The sequence below is a fragment of the Cyprinus carpio genome, chromosome B15, assembly GCF_018340385.1.
Source record: "Cyprinus carpio isolate SPL01 chromosome B15, ASM1834038v1, whole genome shotgun sequence".
Taxonomy (NCBI): Eukaryota; Metazoa; Chordata; class Actinopteri; order Cypriniformes; family Cyprinidae; genus Cyprinus; species Cyprinus carpio.
The window spans coordinates 19,882,151-19,900,551 of NC_056611.1; the positions used below are offsets into that span (position 1 = coordinate 19,882,151).

General features: G+C 35.7%; 2 protein-coding genes across 4 annotated transcripts; one reads left to right on the forward strand and one right to left on the reverse strand.

Annotated features, from left to right (window-relative positions):
* Positions 1–315: 315 nt before the first annotated feature.
* On the forward strand, positions 316–10,266 carry LOC109059199 (retinal guanylyl cyclase 2-like). Its single transcript, XM_042739701.1, has 20 exons — positions 316–1,028; positions 1,420–2,214; positions 3,607–3,908; positions 3,996–4,350; positions 5,139–5,223; positions 5,327–5,423; positions 5,507–5,635; positions 5,726–5,806; positions 5,897–6,073; positions 6,179–6,335; positions 6,452–6,601; positions 6,764–6,916; positions 7,337–7,361; positions 7,543–7,683; positions 8,092–8,284; positions 8,360–8,534; positions 8,662–8,760; positions 8,840–8,934; positions 9,289–9,374; positions 10,055–10,266. The coding sequence occupies exons 2-20, from the start codon at positions 1,470–1,472 to the stop codon at positions 10,137–10,139; spliced, it is 3,330 nt and encodes a 1,109-aa protein (XP_042595635.1). The 5' UTR covers positions 316–1,028; positions 1,420–1,469; the 3' UTR covers positions 10,140–10,266.
* Positions 10,267–12,604: 2,338 nt separating this feature from the next.
* serpinh1b (serpin peptidase inhibitor, clade H (heat shock protein 47), member 1b) lies at positions 12,605–17,984 on the reverse strand. 3 transcript variants are annotated; one of them, XM_042739699.1, is made up of 6 exons: positions 17,794–17,984; positions 16,017–16,064; positions 14,613–15,226; positions 13,928–14,026; positions 13,605–13,837; positions 12,606–13,511 (listed from the first exon to the last, which is right to left on the reverse strand). In XM_042739699.1, exons 3-6 carry the CDS (start codon positions 15,193–15,195, stop codon positions 13,209–13,211), a joined length of 1,218 nt encoding a protein of 405 aa, XP_042595633.1. In that variant the 5' UTR covers positions 15,196–15,226; positions 16,017–16,064; positions 17,794–17,984; the 3' UTR covers positions 12,606–13,208. The 3 variants fall into 3 exon arrangements, with proteins under 3 accessions (XP_042595634.1, XP_042595633.1, XP_042595631.1); XM_042739697.1 differs by lacking the exon at positions 17,794–17,984 and adding an exon at positions 16,758–16,909; XM_042739700.1 differs by lacking the exons at positions 16,017–16,064; positions 17,794–17,984 and adding an exon at positions 16,758–16,906 and having other exon boundaries at positions 12,605–13,511.
* Between the last annotated feature and the right edge of the window lie 417 nt (positions 17,985–18,401).

Here is an 18,401-nt window from a genome sequence, read left to right on the forward strand (position 1 = left end):
TTATTTGACTGAGTTTGTGTTTAAACATTGTCAAAAATCCAAACCAACAAGAACAATACAATATGCATTTCTAAGTGCTTTACATTAAATTTCTCTATTTTATCTCCTAAACATAAAATAAAATCTAAATATAAAAGAATATAAAATAAAATAAAGTAAAATAAAATAAACAGTTAATTTAATGGTGAAAATAATGGCTATATGGCATTATCTGATTGGTTCATTGCATTTAATTACTCTTCTTGTCCCATCAAGATGTCTTTTTAATGTGCAATTTAATGTGTACTGTACACCATAACGCGCATTAACATTATTTTATATTTCCTTCGTTTGTCTAAAAAGTAACTAGTTGCTTTCATGGCTAGCTCAGTCAGTAAAGGTGGGTCTGGAGCGTTAACGTATGTCTGCAATCCTCTTATTTTGTCCCTGACCAAGTATGGATTACATTCATCCGCGGGTCACTTTCAAAGGACTTTCATTGAATAGAGAAACATCAAGGCCTCTATATAATTTCAAGTGGATATATTTGAAACGCAAATCGCTTTTTTTAATTTTATTTGATTATAATCATGCATTTAATTATTTTCAAGCTTGTCAAGGATTTCAGAAACTGCGATGTAAAGGAAATAAGGTAAAAATTTAACCCATATTGACAACACTGTCGAGTAGCTGTAGTGCGATATTCATAACAGTGAAGCTGGAAAATGTTCCTGAACGTTAGCTGTGAATTGTGAAGGTGCAAAAGGGCACCTGGATTGATGACTGCAGGCATTAAGTAGCTCTCCAGGGTGCTGAAGTTGAATCTCTCAACGCCACTGAAGAGCCTCATCAAACTCTTGTTTGTGAGCTGAGATCTACTCAACATTCGTTTATGCCCACGGCGCGACTGATGCTGGAAAACCATCGTGAAAGGTGACCGTCTAACCATATGAAGGATATAAATCTACGTTTTTAAAGGAAACACTGGAGGAAAGAGGTAAAACTTTGTGGAGATGTTTTCATTCGTCAAGAGGCCCATATAAATTATGGTAAGTTCAGTTTCTCAATTGCATTTTATGCAGCAACGTGTTCCAGTTTGTTCACTAGCATAAATATGAGAAAAAAATTGCTGAAAAAATAGCAGTTATTTATTCCTTTTTTGCATTTTATAGTGCATCCAAAAATTTGGTAGTGAAACAGTTGTCACTCAGTAAATTTTTTTTACAAATAATTACAAAGAAATAACAAGTAGCACATTGAATTAAACATGACATTTAAATGTAGAAAGACTGAAGTATTATTTTCTTGCAAAATCACTCCAATAACATGCCAACTCGAAAAAATATATAACAGAAAATCCTATATTATTGAATATTTGGCCTTGAAAACTGATAAACGGGTTCCATGACTTCAGTTCATGTCTAGTCTGCTGTTTTCTAGGTGTCTCTTTTATAACATCCATCTCTCATAACGGCTTCTGACGGAGGACAATGCAACATATTCACCTCCCATTCGGAGGTGCTTTATGGCAGTTATCAAGTTCCCCCTGCTGCCCCGTCCTCCGGAGCAGACACAGCCTCTCTACGCTCCCATTTTACAGCATTACACTATGGATTATTCTTGGTGTTTTGATGTGTCCATGCTGTGTCCAGTGCCTGATTTTCAAAGTAGGCATCCTGGGGCCTTGGAACTGTGACCCTTATTATGCGAAATCACTTCCTGCCATTGCATCCAGACTGGCTGTTGGCCGCATAAACGAGGATTTTAGTTTAGACCTGGGCTGTACGATGGACTTCGTCATCCTTCAGGAGGCTTGCGAGACATCCAAAGCCTTGACCTCATTTGTACAATATGAGAACGCGGTTGATGCGTTTGTAGGCCCTACAAATCCAGGATACTGCAATGCTGCAGCGCTCATGGGCAAAAATTGGGACAAGTCTATTTTTTCATGGGCGTGCATTAACTATGAGTTAGACCGGGTCCAGGGCTACCCAACGTTTGCTAGAACTTTACCATCCCCGACACGGGTGCTCTTCAGTGTGCTTAGGTTTTTCAGCTTGGCTAACATAGCCATTGTGTCTTCTAATGAGGATATATGGATCGACACGGCTGCCAAATTGGCTAGTGCTCTCAGAAGCCAGGGGCTTCCTGTTGGCATCGTTGTGTCCATGGGGAATAATGACACCATGCTGGAGGACACACTGCTGAGCATACGAAACGCAGGGAAGATAAAAGGTAAAGTGTTTTGGACACATCACTTTGCAGTGTCTGCATAAACATTCCTTTTATGTTTAGAGGCATTAAGAGATTTTTACTCCAGTGACTATTTCTCAGTATTTTGTACAGTCAATTTCTGTATAGACTTTTTAAGATGACAATTTCTACCAGTAAAACAAAAGGTATCATATAAATCATAAACAATTGTTTTACTTTTGACCAATAAATATTAATAAATTAAATATATATATAACAATTAAAATGTATGATAACTTTCCTTCCACTTTAAAATGATAATTATATTATTTATAGTTATACAGTATATAATTAATTAATTATTTTTATAATTTATATATTATATATTATAATGACACTTTACTGTTTATATTCTATTATATTTAAAGTTATTATAATAATTACTGATATAGTCACAGTTCTTTGAATACTTTGAATGTTTGTCAATATGTATTTCTCAGTATTTCTGAAAGTTAGACCTTGAAGGCTTTTTAAGATTACTCTACAAAACAATTTAGGGAACAGAAAAAATGTAAAAGGCAAAATATCAAAGCACAAACCATTGTTTTAACAAATTAATATAATGATTAATAAATTGGAAACATTTAAAAGTTTAGAAACACTCCCTTGTCAACCTTTTATTATATATACTTTATATATATGTATGTGTGTGTGTGTGTGTGTGTGTGTGTGAATTATTATATACTAACATATTTATTGTGTGTAAAGAGTGAACATTTAAACCGACATACAAAAAAACTACTGTGTGTGTGTGTGTGTGTGTGTGATTGTGTATACTTAATATTTTATACAATATTTAGAATTATTATCAACTATATATATATATATATATATACTTTTGTTATAAGAGATTAAGATATATGTATATATATATAGAAAACCGACATATATAAAAACTACTGCTATAAAATATGCAGACATATATTGTATATGTATATAATATATATATGTAATAGATCATATATATATATATATATATATATATATATATATATATATATATCTATTATATATATATTATGATTAAACAGATGGCATCTGAAAGTTTGCTTTAGCTCTCATCACTTCAATTTCTTTTGCTACAATGGTCAAAAGGAGGTTTATCTTTAACAAACTACCAAAAAAAGCATTTATTTAAACCTGTGTGTAAATGCATGCACTACATTTGTTGCTCAATTAAAGATATTTATGATTTTTTTTTTTTTATTTTAAACAACGTTTGTTCAAAGGTTTGTTCGATTCATTTAACTGTCACACAAATTTCTAATCATGGTCCTTTTTAAAAATAAAGTAAAATTTTTTGTATTTAGGTACAAAGTACAGCATCTTTTCTAAATTGATTCAACACAAATGAATTTATTTTTCATGTTTCAGTTATCATTATGTGCATGCATTCAGCACTCATTGGAGGAGAGCAACAAACGTCATTCCTGATGAAGGCCTATGACATGGGATTGACGAAGGGTCAGTATGTGTTTATACCATACGACACCCTCCTGTACAGCCTGCCCTATACCAACACCACCTACTTCCCACTGCAAAACAACACCAAACTGCGCAAAGCCTATGACGCTGTACTCACCATCACCATAGAGTCAGACCTGATGTCATTCAACGAAGCATACAATATGGCTAAACGATTCGGAGAACTGATGGTGTCACAAGAGCCAGAGCAGGTGTGCACGGTGCAGTCTGAAACATTTATGAGTCTTATTTGTACAGGTGCGTAAAACAATACATTAAAACATTCTGCTACATTTCAGGTCTCTCCGCTCTTTGGTACAATCTACAACAGTTTGTACCTCCTTGCAAAATCCATGCACAACGCCAGAAGAGCCGGTAAGTGGTTCTCTGGGTCCAACCTGGCCTCCTTCACAAGGACCATCACATTTTCAGGGTTCAACCAGAACATCCGCATGGACGCCCAAGGGAACGGGCAGACCGACTACGTGATCTTAGACACTGATGGCTGGGGATCGGAACTGTACCGTTGCTTTTATGTGAAGCTGTCATTAGATAAGGTGCTGTTTGCAGGCACCTACATTCATTTCCCTGCAGGTTCCCCTCCACCTTCAGACTCAAGTTGCTGGTTTGACCCCAATGCAATCTGCACAGGAGGTACAACAAACACACACAAAACCATAATCAAGATAAACATATATTTGATTTTTAATAGTTTTATTTTTTCAGCTTAAAAGGTAACTTCATTATTATTATTATTATTATTATTATTATTATTATTATTATTATTATTATTATTATTATTATTATTCAAATAATAACATTCAAATTTAAATAGTTTTAAGAAATATTACTTGGTATTTTATCTACAATATTTTTAGTAAATGATCAATATTAACCATTATTATTATTATTTTTTTAAGAAATATTTTAAAGAAAATATCATTTTTTTTTTTTTAGAAATGATTAATTTTATGAAGAAATACTCAATTAAAATGATTAATTATGATTAAATTATATTTACTTTAGCAGCTTTCTCTCTTTCTCGCTCTCTCTCTATTTATTTATATTTATACATTTACAAATAAGCATAGTAAAAATAAAATGAATGTCTTTATGCTGAATTTTTTGTTGTAAATTATACATTTTAAACATTATGAAATAATTCATTACAATTACATTTAATAATTAAAATGAAACAGTAATATTTTATTTTTAATCATGCTCACAAATATGACATTGCTGTTTTCATATTATTATTGTTACTGTCACATCATGACTGTATGATTTATTATTATTATATTAGGCCATAATTTGCATTAATTCATTAAAATTTTAATATGACATTGTTTTTTATGACTGTTAACTCATGCGTAATGTTGTATGTATAATTAGTAACTAATATGATATGCATTTGTTAACTAATGTATTATTTTGTGTTATAGGTGTGGAAATAACATATGTCATCATATCGTTTGTGATGGCCCTCATTATGGTTCTTGGTTCTATTGGTCTAACTCTATTCATAAGGTAATATTGCTGTGGATTTGATAAGATCCTATGATATTTGTTTCATTTCATGAATATATAGAAGGTACAAGAAGTTGTGTGTTATCTTGTCTGATCTTTGTAGGAGGCGAATCCAACAAATCCAGCTGATCAAAGGGCCCAACAGAATCCTGCTTACGCTTGAGGATCTGACCTTCATTAACCCTCAGCTGAGCAAGAGGGTATGCGTCACCTAACCAGCTGCTTTCTTTAAACATTAAGCCCTTTTTTGAAAATTTTGTATTTTCTATGTCTCTTCTCACAGAAAATCACCCTTGAGGATCTTTGCGACTCAAAAAGTTACATTGAGGAGAAGAGCACAGGTGAACGTTCCCGCTCTGTGAATAGCATGGCAACAGCAACACATGAAACTTCAAATGTCGCTGTATATGAGGTGATTTTATGTGATTTCAAATTTTGTTTTTTATTGAACACGCTATGTTTTTTCAACTCGACACAATTCAAATCATTTTGATCTTTGCAGGGTGACTGGGTGTGGCTAAAAAAATTTAAGGAGGGACATTTCAAGGAGGTTAAACAGAGCACCACTAAGATCTTCACCAAGGTATTGGCTCAAAACACTTTATTTAAAAACAACAGTTTGGTATGAGCTTGTTCTTTGAGTGACACTTCGTATCATCTTTATAACTCCCAGATGAAGGACCTACGGAATGAAAATGTCAATCCATTTTTGGGGTTCTTCACCGATTGTGAGATGTTTGCCATTGTGACTGAACACTGTTCTCGGGGGAGTCTACACGATCTCCTTCGCAATGAAGATGTCAAACTGGACTGGATGTTTAAATCCTCTTTATTGCTGGATCTCATCAAGGTACTTTTGAACATTATAATGAATATTAATATAAAAATGTGATCTCCAGATCATTTCCAAATGCATTTATAATGTCTGTCTTTGGCTTCTGGACCTATCCAATAGGGCATGAAATATCTTCACCACAGGGAATTTCCTCATGGCCGCCTGAAGTCTCATAATTGTGTAGTAGATGGACGTTTTGTCTTAAAAATCACTGATTATGGATACAGTGAGATTCTTGAGACCCAGAAAGCTCCAAAGGAGACCCCACCTCCAGAGGGTATGGGTGTTTGCTTTTGAAAAATCTGGTTTATTTATAATGCAAATCTCTCTTTTACTCCATCCAATTCTCTGATATTAAACAAAAATGGGATAAGGCAATTCTTTGTCTCTCAGATCTATTCTGGACAGCTCCTGAACTTCTCAGAGACCCTGAAAGTCCACGGAAAGGAACTTATAAAGCAGATGTGTACAGTTTTGCGATTATACTTCAAGAAGTTGTGGTCAGAGGAACGCCGTACTGCATGCTCGGCTTGTCTCCTGAAGGTTGGTTATAGAGAAAATCTATAAAATTATTCCTCTTACAGTATTAGTTTGAAGAAGCAGTTTTAAAGAGGTAAACAGGCTGTAACAACAGTAACTGGGCAGGTATTATCAGTGGAATTTGGCATCTCTTTATAAGCAACAGCATTTTTATGGTATCCACAGAGATTATAAGGAAGGTGAAGAAACCTCCGCCTATGTGCAGGCCCACTGTCGCTCCAGATCAAGCTCCTCTGGAATGCATCCAGTTAATGAAACAGTGCTGGAGTGAACAGCCTGACAGAAGGCCTCCTTTTGATCAGATCTTTGATCAGGTGAGTAATAAAAACATTTCTGATGTTACCAAAAAAATAAAATAAAAAATGTTTTTCCAAATATTTCAAACAAATTGTGTTCTTTTGAACTTTGTATTCATCAAAGAATACTGAAAGAATGTGTCATGGTTTCCTCATAAAATATTGGTTACAATAGGAAATGTTACTTGAACAAATATGAATATTAAAATGATTCATGTGACAGTGAAGACTGGAGTAATGGCCATCACGGGAATAAAAAAACATTTTAAAATATATTAAAATATTAAATAAATTTGTATTATTAAAATATATTTATTTTAAAGTCATTTTAAAGTTTATTTATAGTTAGCATATTTTACAATATTACTGGTGGGCTGTAATCTTATAATCAAATAAATATATATATTTTTTGTCAAATAATTACATTCTTGGTGAGCATAAGAGGTTATAAAAATAAAAAATAAACAGTAAAAAATCTTACTGACCCCAAATATTTGAACAGATATATATATATATATATATATATATATATTTACTGGATATATATATATATAACTGGATTGCTTTACTTCCAAATTTTTTTCTTATATTCAGTGATAATGGTTCCTTATTTTCTGTTTTCAGTTCGATTTGTTAAATTATTTTCAGTGATAATTGTTTTATTTTTTCTGTGTTGCGTATGCTGGAGCAGTACTCTTCTAACCTGGAGGACCTGATCAGGGAAAGAACAGAGGAGCTGGAGGTAGAAAAACAGAGGACAGAAAAACTTCTGGCTGAGATGCTTCCTCCGTGAGTATACGTTTTCATACACCCACACTTCCTTTCACCTACGGTCACATTCTGCATTTTATTTTTTCCATTACAAAGAAAAGAAAGTGACAGTGAAAGTGACGTGACATACAGCCAAGTATGGTGACCCATACTCAGAATTCGTGCTCTGCATTTAACCCATCCAAGTGCACACATACACCGTGAACACACACCCGGAGCAGTGGGCAGCCATTTGTGCTGCGGTGCACGGGGAGCAGTTGGGGGTTCGGTGCCTTGCTCAAGGTCACCTCAGTCGTGGTATTGCCGGTCCGAGACTTGAACCCACAACCTTAGGGTCTCTAACCACTAGGCCATGGTTTCCCTGCAGACATGTTCCTGGATCAACATCTATGTCAAATTAAGCTTCATGAAATTTTTCATTCACAGTTCTGTGGCAGAAGCTCTGAAAACTGGTGCCTCTGTGGAGCCAGAGTACTTTGATCAAGTCACCATCTACTTCAGTGACATTGTAGGCTTCACCACCATCTCATCCCTTAGTGACCCAATTGAGGTTGTAGACCTGCTCAATGACCTTTACTCCCTATTTGATGCCGTGCTTGGCAGCCACGATGTCTACAAGGTACGTTTGGAAGTCTGAGAAAACCGAACAGCAATCAATTTCCATGAAAAGCCAGTTAACTCTTCTTTATCCCAGGTTGAAACCATTGGAGATGCCTACATGGTGGCCTCTGGACTGCCAAAGAGGAACGGCAACAAGCATGCAGCCGAAATCGCCAACATGTCCCTGAACATTCTCAGCTCCGTGGGCTCCTTCAAGATGCGACACATGCCAGAAGTTCCGGTCAGAATACGGATCGGCATTCACTCAGGTGAACTCTCAATCTCCAGCTGTTTCCATCCGCTTAGTGGACCTGAACAAAAACCCTCTTGTGATGCTCATGTAATCTTTTGATGTATTTCTTGTCCCTCATGCTATCATGTTTCTTCTCTATCCAGGGCCGTGTGTTGCTGGAGTTGTGGGTCTAACTATGCCTAGATATTGCCTTTTTGGAGACACAGTCAACACCGCCTCTCGTATGGAATCTACAGGGTTGCGTATGTTCCATTCAGATATTCTTGTGATATATTAACCCATGATGTACTGTAATACATCAATAAACATTATTTCCTTCAGCTTACAGAATTCATGTGAACATTAGTACAGTGAATATTCTCCGCTCACTGAACGATGGCTACAAAATAGAAGTCAGAGGAAAGACTGAGCTTAAGGTACTAACACAAACACTTTATTTTAAGATTCATAATAAATAATAACTAAATAATATTTGAACATACACTACCGTTCAAATATATGTGGTCAGTTAATACTTTCATTCAACAAGGATGCATTAAATTGATCAAAAGTAACATTAAATACATTTATAATGTAAAAGATTTTTATTTTAAATAAGTGAGAATTTTTATTCAGCACCAAATTAGTATGTTAGAATGATTTTAAAATGTATTAAAAATATATATATACTTTAATTAATAAAGAACATTAAAAAAATCTTACTGACCCCCAAACTTTTGCAGTACCTTACTGTGGAAATTTTTTATTCATGTTTATGGATTTTATTTTAGGGGAAAGGCATTGAAGAAACATACTGGCTTGTTGGAAAGTCTAATTTTACAAAGCCTTTGCCAAAACCACCGGAGATCAAACCAGGGTAAGAATTTAATAGTACTTTACCATTCATTTTAAACAAATATAAATTTTGCATGCACACACCCACACACATACACACACACATATATATTACAACACACACACACACACATATATATATATATATATATATATATATATATATATATATATATATATATATAATGAATGTAAAGCAGTGGCCTTTTTATTATACTGCACTTTATTTTACTGAAAGTAAATTGTATTTTACTGCACCACTTTCTGAATAAATTGTACCTTTAGATGCATTTTGTGGTTTAGATTAATTCTCTTTGTACTTATGAATGGGATACTATTTACGGATTGGATTATTGGATTTATGCATCAGGGAAGACAACCATGGTTTGAGACCTGAAGACATTGAGGCTTACAGGAAAAGGAAAGCTGAGAAAAAGGCATGAACCTGTAGACATTTGCAAGGAGGTAGTACCTTGCATGCTGTGCTGTATTTGTTATTTGGTTAGGGTGTTTTCTGGTGGGTTTGTTTGTGCTGTGATGGTGGTTATTGTGGTGTCGGACTTTCTGCTTATCCGATTATTTGTGCATGTTGTGTTTTGTTGCAGTTTTTGTGAATGCATTACTTACCAAGGTCCAAAAATGATCTACAATTCTCTCTGTCATAATCATTGTTAACTTTCTAAATTATTTCTCATCTTTTAGAGATAACTGGCAAGACATGATGACGGAGGAGATCAAGTCATTATTTCGCAAGGCCAACAGACAAGTGGACAAGCCCAAAATCTGAGAAGCACAAGGATGTTAAAACTGACCAAGAAGAAAGTTGCATGGGAGAGAAACAAAGGACAACACAAGCATGTGTGTTTCACTGCAGCTTACAAAGACTACTTTAATAGGATTGGTTGTTGTCTGTCTAATCTGACTCTGCCCAGCGCAGCAGAAACAACAGCGCTAATGAAATGGCTGCTGAAGAACAAGAAGTCAGTGAAAGTGTATTTCTTTCCCAATGTCTAATACTGTCACACTTACTCTGTTTTGGTCACAGAGTGGCTCAGTGTGCGTGTCATACCAAAGGCGACTTCACATTTGTTTGTTTTTTTCACAGATGTTTCACATTTTGTGTTCTCACATATTTGGTACTCACGGTGGAGCTTTAATTGATTTTCTTTTATCTTCTCTAACCAAAAAACAATGTAGTGACATAATCAGATTTGGAGAGGCTTAGTGGACATCTGCTGCAAAGACCAAATGGGATATTCTAGCGATGTTTATGCAAAAGCCAGATCGACTGAGGTTGGTTGGCAGCAAGTGATTACAAATGTAAGGCTGCTGTACGTTGTCTCTGGACTCATGAAATCATGAAATATGACTGTTTATGCAGTGTAAAAAGTTGCTTAAGAGAAATTACAAAATGGAATGCAATAATTCTGTGAATTCTGATCATTTATGCAAAGAAATTTATTTATACTATGCAGAATATTTATTAGTTGTACCTTGCAATACATTAAGAAAACGGCAAAACTGACACTGCTTTTAAATTACATATAAAATCAGCCTAATCGGTTTAATAAAGGGTCATGTCTCTCTCTGATGAAGCACATGTGCTTGTACTGGATGTAAAGTGAAATGTTTAAGATGCTGTGCAGTTTAAGTTGTATTAAACAAGTAGGCTGGGTTTGTCTGAGAGGGATTGACTGCCTTACAAAAGCTGTTTAAAATGATAACTTGCATTTTCTGTAAATCAAACCCATCAGGCACAACCTGAGTGGTATTTTTAATCATAATTTTTCTGACCTCATTTTCTGGGAGTCAATGTAAAGGCCGGTCAGATCTCAACAGGCCTCTCTTTAATAGTTCAGTTTTGCACTCCTAGCTTTTTAATTGTCTGTTAAACATGTATATAAGTACTGTACAATATTATACTATAATTGTTACATTTGTTACATGAGAAACTGTATTGATAAGCATAGCATTAGGAGACTTGAAACGTTCAATTTTATGCTTGCAAAAGACAATGCTGTTCTGATGCTCCGTACAGACAATAACATAGTTGAACAAGTAATTTTTTGCCATGCCTTTTTGTTTCTTCTTGCATTATAGGCTATAATGAAAGCTAAGTAACAGCCTTAGTAAACAATAATTTATATAATTTCAAAACGGATGAGTCACGAAGTTTCTTAACGTTGTGCGCACGCACCCGCCGGCGTGTGACACAAGAAAGCAGCTGGAAAAATTGTTTAATTTAATTTAAGTTGTTTAATTGTTTAAGGCTACCGATGTCAAACATATCAGGTTTGATATTAGCTATATTTCGCAGCGTATCAAGGCAAGCACCAAATCATTGTCACTGATGAACACTTTCAGTTCCCCTCAGATTATTATTGTTTTTAGTATGACGATCTCATGACGATTTTTATAGTATGTTCTTTATTCTAAACCATTTCTCATTTCTCATAGGTAGTAACAAAATGTTTGAGAACTGGAGGTCTTTTCTGTAGTTTTGTTGCTTACCACAAGATGGCCCTGTTATAAAGGTTTTTTTCTGTGGATCGGCCCAAAGCAATGATTCCGTACATTCAGTATTCCCTTTAATAATAATCCTTAAACCAGTTGCATTCATTTTATTAATATTATGCATATTACATTACGTCGGCTGGGTTATCTTGGCAAGGTTAACAGGTTAGTCATTTATCTTGACGATATCCTCTTAGACTATTTTCTTAGCCTCTTCTGATTGCCAATCTCTCCATGCGAGCCCTTGTCTCCAGCCGCTAATCCTTCTATTGTATGTCTACTCACTGGCTCATACAGCCTACGGGATGGATCTGCTAGTGTGAAAGGAAATAGCTACTTTCTCACGTCAAAACTCCTCTTTGTGGTTTTGAGGTTTATGGTGTCATAAAGACAGCAGGGTGTCTGGGAAATATGTGTCACTTAAAACGTGAGGAAGTGAGACAACACAACTAAAGCTTCACATTCCAGTCCACAGAGGGTTGACACAACAAACTAGGCGGAATGACGGATCAGTGACAATGTGCTCTGCTTTTATCTGTCATAAGTTATTGTCAGTCATTCAGGATAGTATTACTTTAATTTGAGATCTTATTTATTTGTTTTATGTATTATTGTAGATTTTATCTTTTTTATGGATTTATTTTTTCATTTATTTTTTGGATGTATTCATTTAGGCCTATTGAAATAAATAAATAAATAAAAACAGGACAATATATTTACAAAATTTTCAGTTTATTGAAAAAAAAACAACAACAGTATGAAAAGGAGAAAAAAAATCAGCACATGCTCTCAAATGATACTATATGGTAAAGACATATTTAAGCATAACATCTAAGAGTGTTAAATCTATGATGTTAAACATAACATCAGTGCAGGAGCCAAGAGTTGGGTAGAAGTGAAATCATAGAAACCTACAAACTGTGCTTGTGAAACATTTGAATAGGGCTACCTTTTCCCTTTAAACATTAAAGATAAGGCAAACCCTACAAAGATGTCGCATTCTCATAAAGAGAGGTTCTACAAGCACAATCTTAAATACCACAGCTTAACATCAACGACACTACGCTTAATATAAGCATAGTGTCTGATTGAATAATACACATGAGCAAATTGATGTCAAATCTTTGGTAACATTTGTAGGGTTCTAATTCTTCACCTATAGGAATGCATTGCTCCTGATGTTTATAACCAGTCTCCTTAAAAATATGTTTTTGTACTGACAGTTTCACTGAGATTGTCCATACACAGATACTCCATCGGAATGGCCACATGAGGTAACAGTCAAACCAATAATAACAATTATACCATTTAAAGACATCAGAAAATTCAAATAGCCTAAAAGTTACAATTCATCTCTCATTTTATCACCCTTAGGCCGAACTAGCCTGCCCATAAAAAGAATGGAGTTGGTCTTGTTGTCTTTCACAAGGAAAATGAAGGGATGGTCGACGTAGAAGAGCTTGGGGTTCCTGATCTTCTCGCTACCATAAATGCTGGTGTCAAATGGGTTTCCCTCTGTGTCCCACTCCAAGGCAGAGGCATGGAAGACATTGGCGAGGTAAAGATCTTTCTTGCCAGAAATGTTGGACAAGTCTGCCTTAGACTTGTCCACAGCTTCAGTGAGACCAAGTTCTGCAAGATGTTTCTGCAAAGCAAGAGGAAAGTGCCTCATATTTCATGCACAAAATAGTAGTAGTGGTTATATAGCCACTATATAGCAAAAATCAGCCATATTTACCTGAAGGTCGTGGCTGACTTCCATGCTAATTTTAGGTAGAGAGATGGCGACCGCTCTCTCCTCAAGCTTGCTGACCCAGGTGTCCAGCTGCTGGCGAGTGAGCAGTTTCTCCAGCCTTTCCAGAGGCTCCACATGGTAGGGCATGATGAAAATCATGCTGGACTTCTTATGTGCCAAAGGCATGCTGACCATAAGCAGCTTGTTCTGTGTGTCATCATAGAAGCCGTAGATACCTGTTAAGTTCAAAGTTAAATAATGTTAAGTTCACTTGTAGGTATAGTAAATTTTGAGTAAGAGACTTCAAAACAAGCTGTTGGTTTTACCTGTGCGATGCATCATTGGAACAGAGATCGTGTGAGAGCGGGAAACCAGGAAACCACGGTTGTCAACCATCTTGTGGTGGAACTTCTCATCCCAGTGGGCTATGGAACAGAAATAAGCCATAAATATTAATAATTAGGTTGGTCTTTCCAATCAGTATTGTGTTTGTTATTTTGTCCTGGCTCTCTTCAGGATAAATAATGTAAATTAATACTTGCATAAAATAAATATAAATCGTAAATATCTATCAAAAATCAATATCAATGCTGACTTAAAAAAAATCTATAATTACATATGATTTAATGATTAGAATTTTTGTATATTTTTTAATAGATATTCCAGGAACTGTCAAAGTAAATATCCATCATAACAAAACATTTGTTAAAAAAAACAGGACATGAAAAATGGGGCATGCCAAGATCAATAATTAAATAGAATTAAACAATTATTCATTAAATATGATCTATATAGAGATTCCTGTAACTATTCCAGTAAATATTCATCCTATCTATATAAAAAAGTCAGGACATGGTGACTAGATCTGGGTGAATAATGTAATCAAATTTAATAATTTAAAAGTAATTCATACAGACATTCTTGGAACTATTAAACTAAATATCAATTGGGGGTTCGTCCGGGATGAATAATTAAATGCAATTTATATGACATTTTAATTTTAATACTTACGTTTAAAGAACATAGCGTTGGCGATCATAGCCCCATCTGTGTTTTTCACATCCTTGGTAATTTCTGGCAGCTTTCCATCAGTTGACTTGGCAGCCCACTCATTGATGGAGTTAATGGCGCTTCTCTTATCACGGAAGTTGATCTTCGAGTGTTCGTAGTTGTAGTGCTTCTTGCTGTTCTTGACAAAGTCATCAGAAAAGCTGACTGAGCTGGGGCCATACAGCCTGTTGCTGATCTTCCACGTGACGTTGCGGGCCTGGGGGTCGCTCACCTCTGTCAGAAGCTCGGACAGGCCTTTGTGCAGATGGTCATCCTTCAGGGTGTCAGCCTTCAGGAGACTTTTCACCTGGGACGCAGTGGAGGATTTGCCCCCCATGGCAACCATTCCCAGAGAGGAGGCCACCACCACAGGAGAAATGAGGATGTTGTCAAGACCCTTTTCTTTGGCGATATTGTGGTAGAGGTTGAAGGCTAGGTTAGCGCTGGTGTCTGCCATGGAGGTTGCATGGGGACTCAGCTTTTTGTCCTCACCGGACACGGCCACAGCCAGAAGGCACAGAGCAATGAGGTTGGATACCAACATGCTTGCTGTATTTTTGGGTAGCAATGAAAGCCTAGAAGAGAAAACAGGTAACAAGTGATACTAAGTGCAAAATTAAAAATTTTTCAGTATTGCAAATTTAAGTTGTTCTGTGTGTGTTTTAGGAACAAAAGGCTGCATAGTGAATTGTTTGATCATTATATCAGTTTTAAACCATTTTGTATTTTGATTTATTAAGTTTCTGAAATGTATGCACCCTAAATAGTTAAAACTACAGAAATAAAGCCTGTAGGCCATGTTTCTAGGTCAAACCTGTTAAACAAAAGTGATGGCAGTGACTAATCAGACAGGAATCCACTGCTTAAGGCTGATTTATACTTCTGCGTCGAAACTACGCCGTAGGTTGTGCTTCTTTGGCTTTTGCCGTGGTACTGCGGGTTACACCAGCAACATGCCCACGGACACTGCAGACTAACACTTTGCATGTGTACTGCACGTCGATGTGGACAACGACGCAGAAGTATAAATGAAAATGACGCACAGCCTAGGGCGTAGAGGCTACAGCATATGTCCGACGCAGATGTATAAATCAGCCTTTAATGTGAGTCTGCTCATTTTATACAGTTCTGAAATGTGCCAAACCACTTTAAAATAAATGTTAAAAACTTAACTGCATATAGAGATTACACTGCATGTTGAAAGTGCGATTTAAAACTGTTGTTGTGAGATGTTATGTGTCCCTATCCACTAACAACCTCAAGATAGCAGCTTGTGTAAGTCAGCATGGTTATTCATTCACTTATTATGTTTGTGTCTTTTATCTGTTTCTTCTTTGTATGTTGCTTTTTTATCATCTTGGATACCTTGATATGTTTTCATATTCATAGTTGTCAACGATTGCGATTTTCACTCTGAAAGACAAGAGGTGCATTTGGGTAATCTACACAAAAATCTTTATATGCATTGGATAACGAGCAAAAAAAAAAAAAAAAAAAATACTCCTTGAATTCTTTGCTTCTCTTAAGCATAGGTTTTATTTTGAAGCCAAGGTCTGCTGCTACTTCATGCACACAGAGAAAGAAAGACATGTAGACTCTTCTTATTGGCTAGAAGATCTTAGGTGGAAACTTTCAACCAATCAGAACTTCCACAGTAGACCCACATCTGAATTCCAGAGGTAGCACTGATTGAGTGATAGCATAAACCCCCTCCTGACTGGAAAGATTTCATCACCCTTTTGTAAATATAGGGTAAAAAATTATGGGAAAATCATACACAAATCTGAAAAAATATGCATAACTGAACATCCTATGACTGTCCAGCGCATCTAAACTGACCTGTAGGTGTTTTAGCAGTTATTTGACTAAAGCAATTTATTTTTCCCTTTCTTCTTTGGGGAAAAAAGCAAAAACATAAATAACCTTATACTTAATTTTGGATTGCGTTGCCTGTAAATGCATTAAAAGTGCAAAATGGACTGAAAAGCAGAAAGAAGAGTATTCTCAGACCCTGTGTGCAGTAGCCTTTTTTAACATGCAAGCAAAAAATAAAAAAAATGCCATTCCAAATATTTGTAAAATAAATGAATTTTTCCCTATATTTACCTTGGACAGCTGTTTGAATGTGTTCCTCTTCTTTTCTCAGATGTTCTTGTCTTCTTTTCTCAGATGTGTTCCTCTTCTTTTCTCAGATGTTGTCTTCTTCTTTTCCCCAGTTGCTGCTTTGCTGCAGAGTGTTTGAAGCAGGGGCCTTTATACTCCAGGAAAGAAACTTCTAGAAGCTGGAGACATGCTATTCAAATGAGGATGTTTGGATTTCCTAGGGAAGCTGGGAGAGCCCTCCCTCTGGATCCAGTGACCACAAGATTCAACCTCTGCAAGGTCCTAAAGCCTTCTGAAATCTGCAAACAATCAGTTAATCTCTGCCATTAAACTAGTGTCATCTTTATTTAAACTAAAAGTTGTAAATATAAAATTGTATATTTTGGCATGAAATGTGTAATGGAAGATGATAATATTTTGTCCTGTATAATATTTTACCACTGAACCCAAATTTGCTCTGCTGAGTTGGCAGTGTTTTACAGAACAGAATGTGCATTTTATGCTAGAATATAAAGTTTGAAACAACTGTTTGTCGATAAATCACATAAATGACCCAATGATACGTATATGATGTAACCATTATAATCACAAAGTTTTCTGTCTTTGTCAGCATTCCTTCTAGATTCTTCTGTCGGGGGATGTAGAGACATGCTCCCCAAGCTCACATCCTCCCCCAACACTGCCACGTCAAAGTGTGAATTCTTTTTTCAGGCTGCGGGTGTGGTGCACAAAATGGCTATATACATTTCAGAGTGACTTTTATAATTTTACTGAACTTAATATTTTTCTGAATTTTATAATGTTGTGGTGATCAGTCTTTTGCACCTTTTGTTTTGTTAAGCCTGTTGGTCTGAGCTCTTTTGCATATTTGCACTTTTTCCTTTATGTAACTTTTTCTTCTGTCCCCTCCAGTAGTGAAAAAAGAAGAGTATTCTCAGACCCTGTGTGCAGTAGCCGCTTTTTAACAATGCAAGCAAAAAATAAAAAAAAATGCCATCCCAAATATTTGTAAAATAAATGAATTTTTCCCTATATTTACCTTGGACAGCTGTTTGAATGTGTTCCTCTTCTTTTCTCAGATGTTCTTGTCTTCTTTTCTCAGATGTGTTCCTCTTCTTTTCTCAGATGTTGTCTTCTTCTTTTCCCAGTTGCTGCTTTGCTGCAGAGTGTTTGAAGCAGGGGCCTTTATACTCCAGGAAAGAAACTTCTAGAAGCTGGAGACATGCTATTCAAATGAGGATGTTTGGATTTCCTAGGGAAGCTGGGAGAGCCCTCCTCTGGATCCAGTGACCACAAGATTCAACCTCTGCAAGGTCCTAAAGCCTTCTGAAATCTGCAAACAATCAGTTAATCTCTGCCATTAAACTAGTGTCATCTTTATTTAAACTAAAAGTAGGTAAATATAAAATTGTATATTTTGGCATGAAATGTGTAATGGGAAGATGATAATATTTTGTCCTGTATAATATTTTACCACTGAACCCAAATTTGCTCTGCTGAGTTGGCAGTGTTTTACAGAACAGAATGTGCATTTTATGCTAGAATATAAAGTTTGAAACAACTGTTTGTCGATAAATCACATAAATGACCCAATGATACGTATATGATGTAACCATTATAATCACAAAGTTTTCTGTCTTTGTCAGC

Bases quoted from the DNA above. Each gene is read 5' to 3' on its own strand.
- LOC109059199 (XM_042739701.1), top strand. From the start codon at position 1,470: ATGCAACATATTCACCTCCCATTCGGAGGTGCTTTATGGCAGTTATCA. The intron at 4,351-5,138 runs GTACAACAAACA...TTTGTGTTATAG, and splicing joins CAATGCAATCTGCACAGGAG to GTGTGGAAATAACATATGTC. The intron at 7,684-8,091 runs GTGAGTATACGT...TTTCATTCACAG, and splicing joins CTGGCTGAGATGCTTCCTCC to TTCTGTGGCAGAAGCTCTGA.
- serpinh1b (XM_042739700.1), bottom strand. From the start codon at position 15,195: ATGTTGGTATCCAACCTCATTGCTCTGTGCCTTCTGGCTGTGGCCGTG. The intron at 14,027-14,612 runs GTAAGTATTAAA...TCTGTTCCATAG, and splicing joins CAACGCTATGTTCTTTAAAC to CCCACTGGGATGAGAAGTTC. The intron at 13,512-13,604 runs GTAAATATGGCT...CTTGCTTTGCAG, and splicing joins AAGTCAGCCACGACCTTCAG to AAACATCTTGCAGAACTTGG.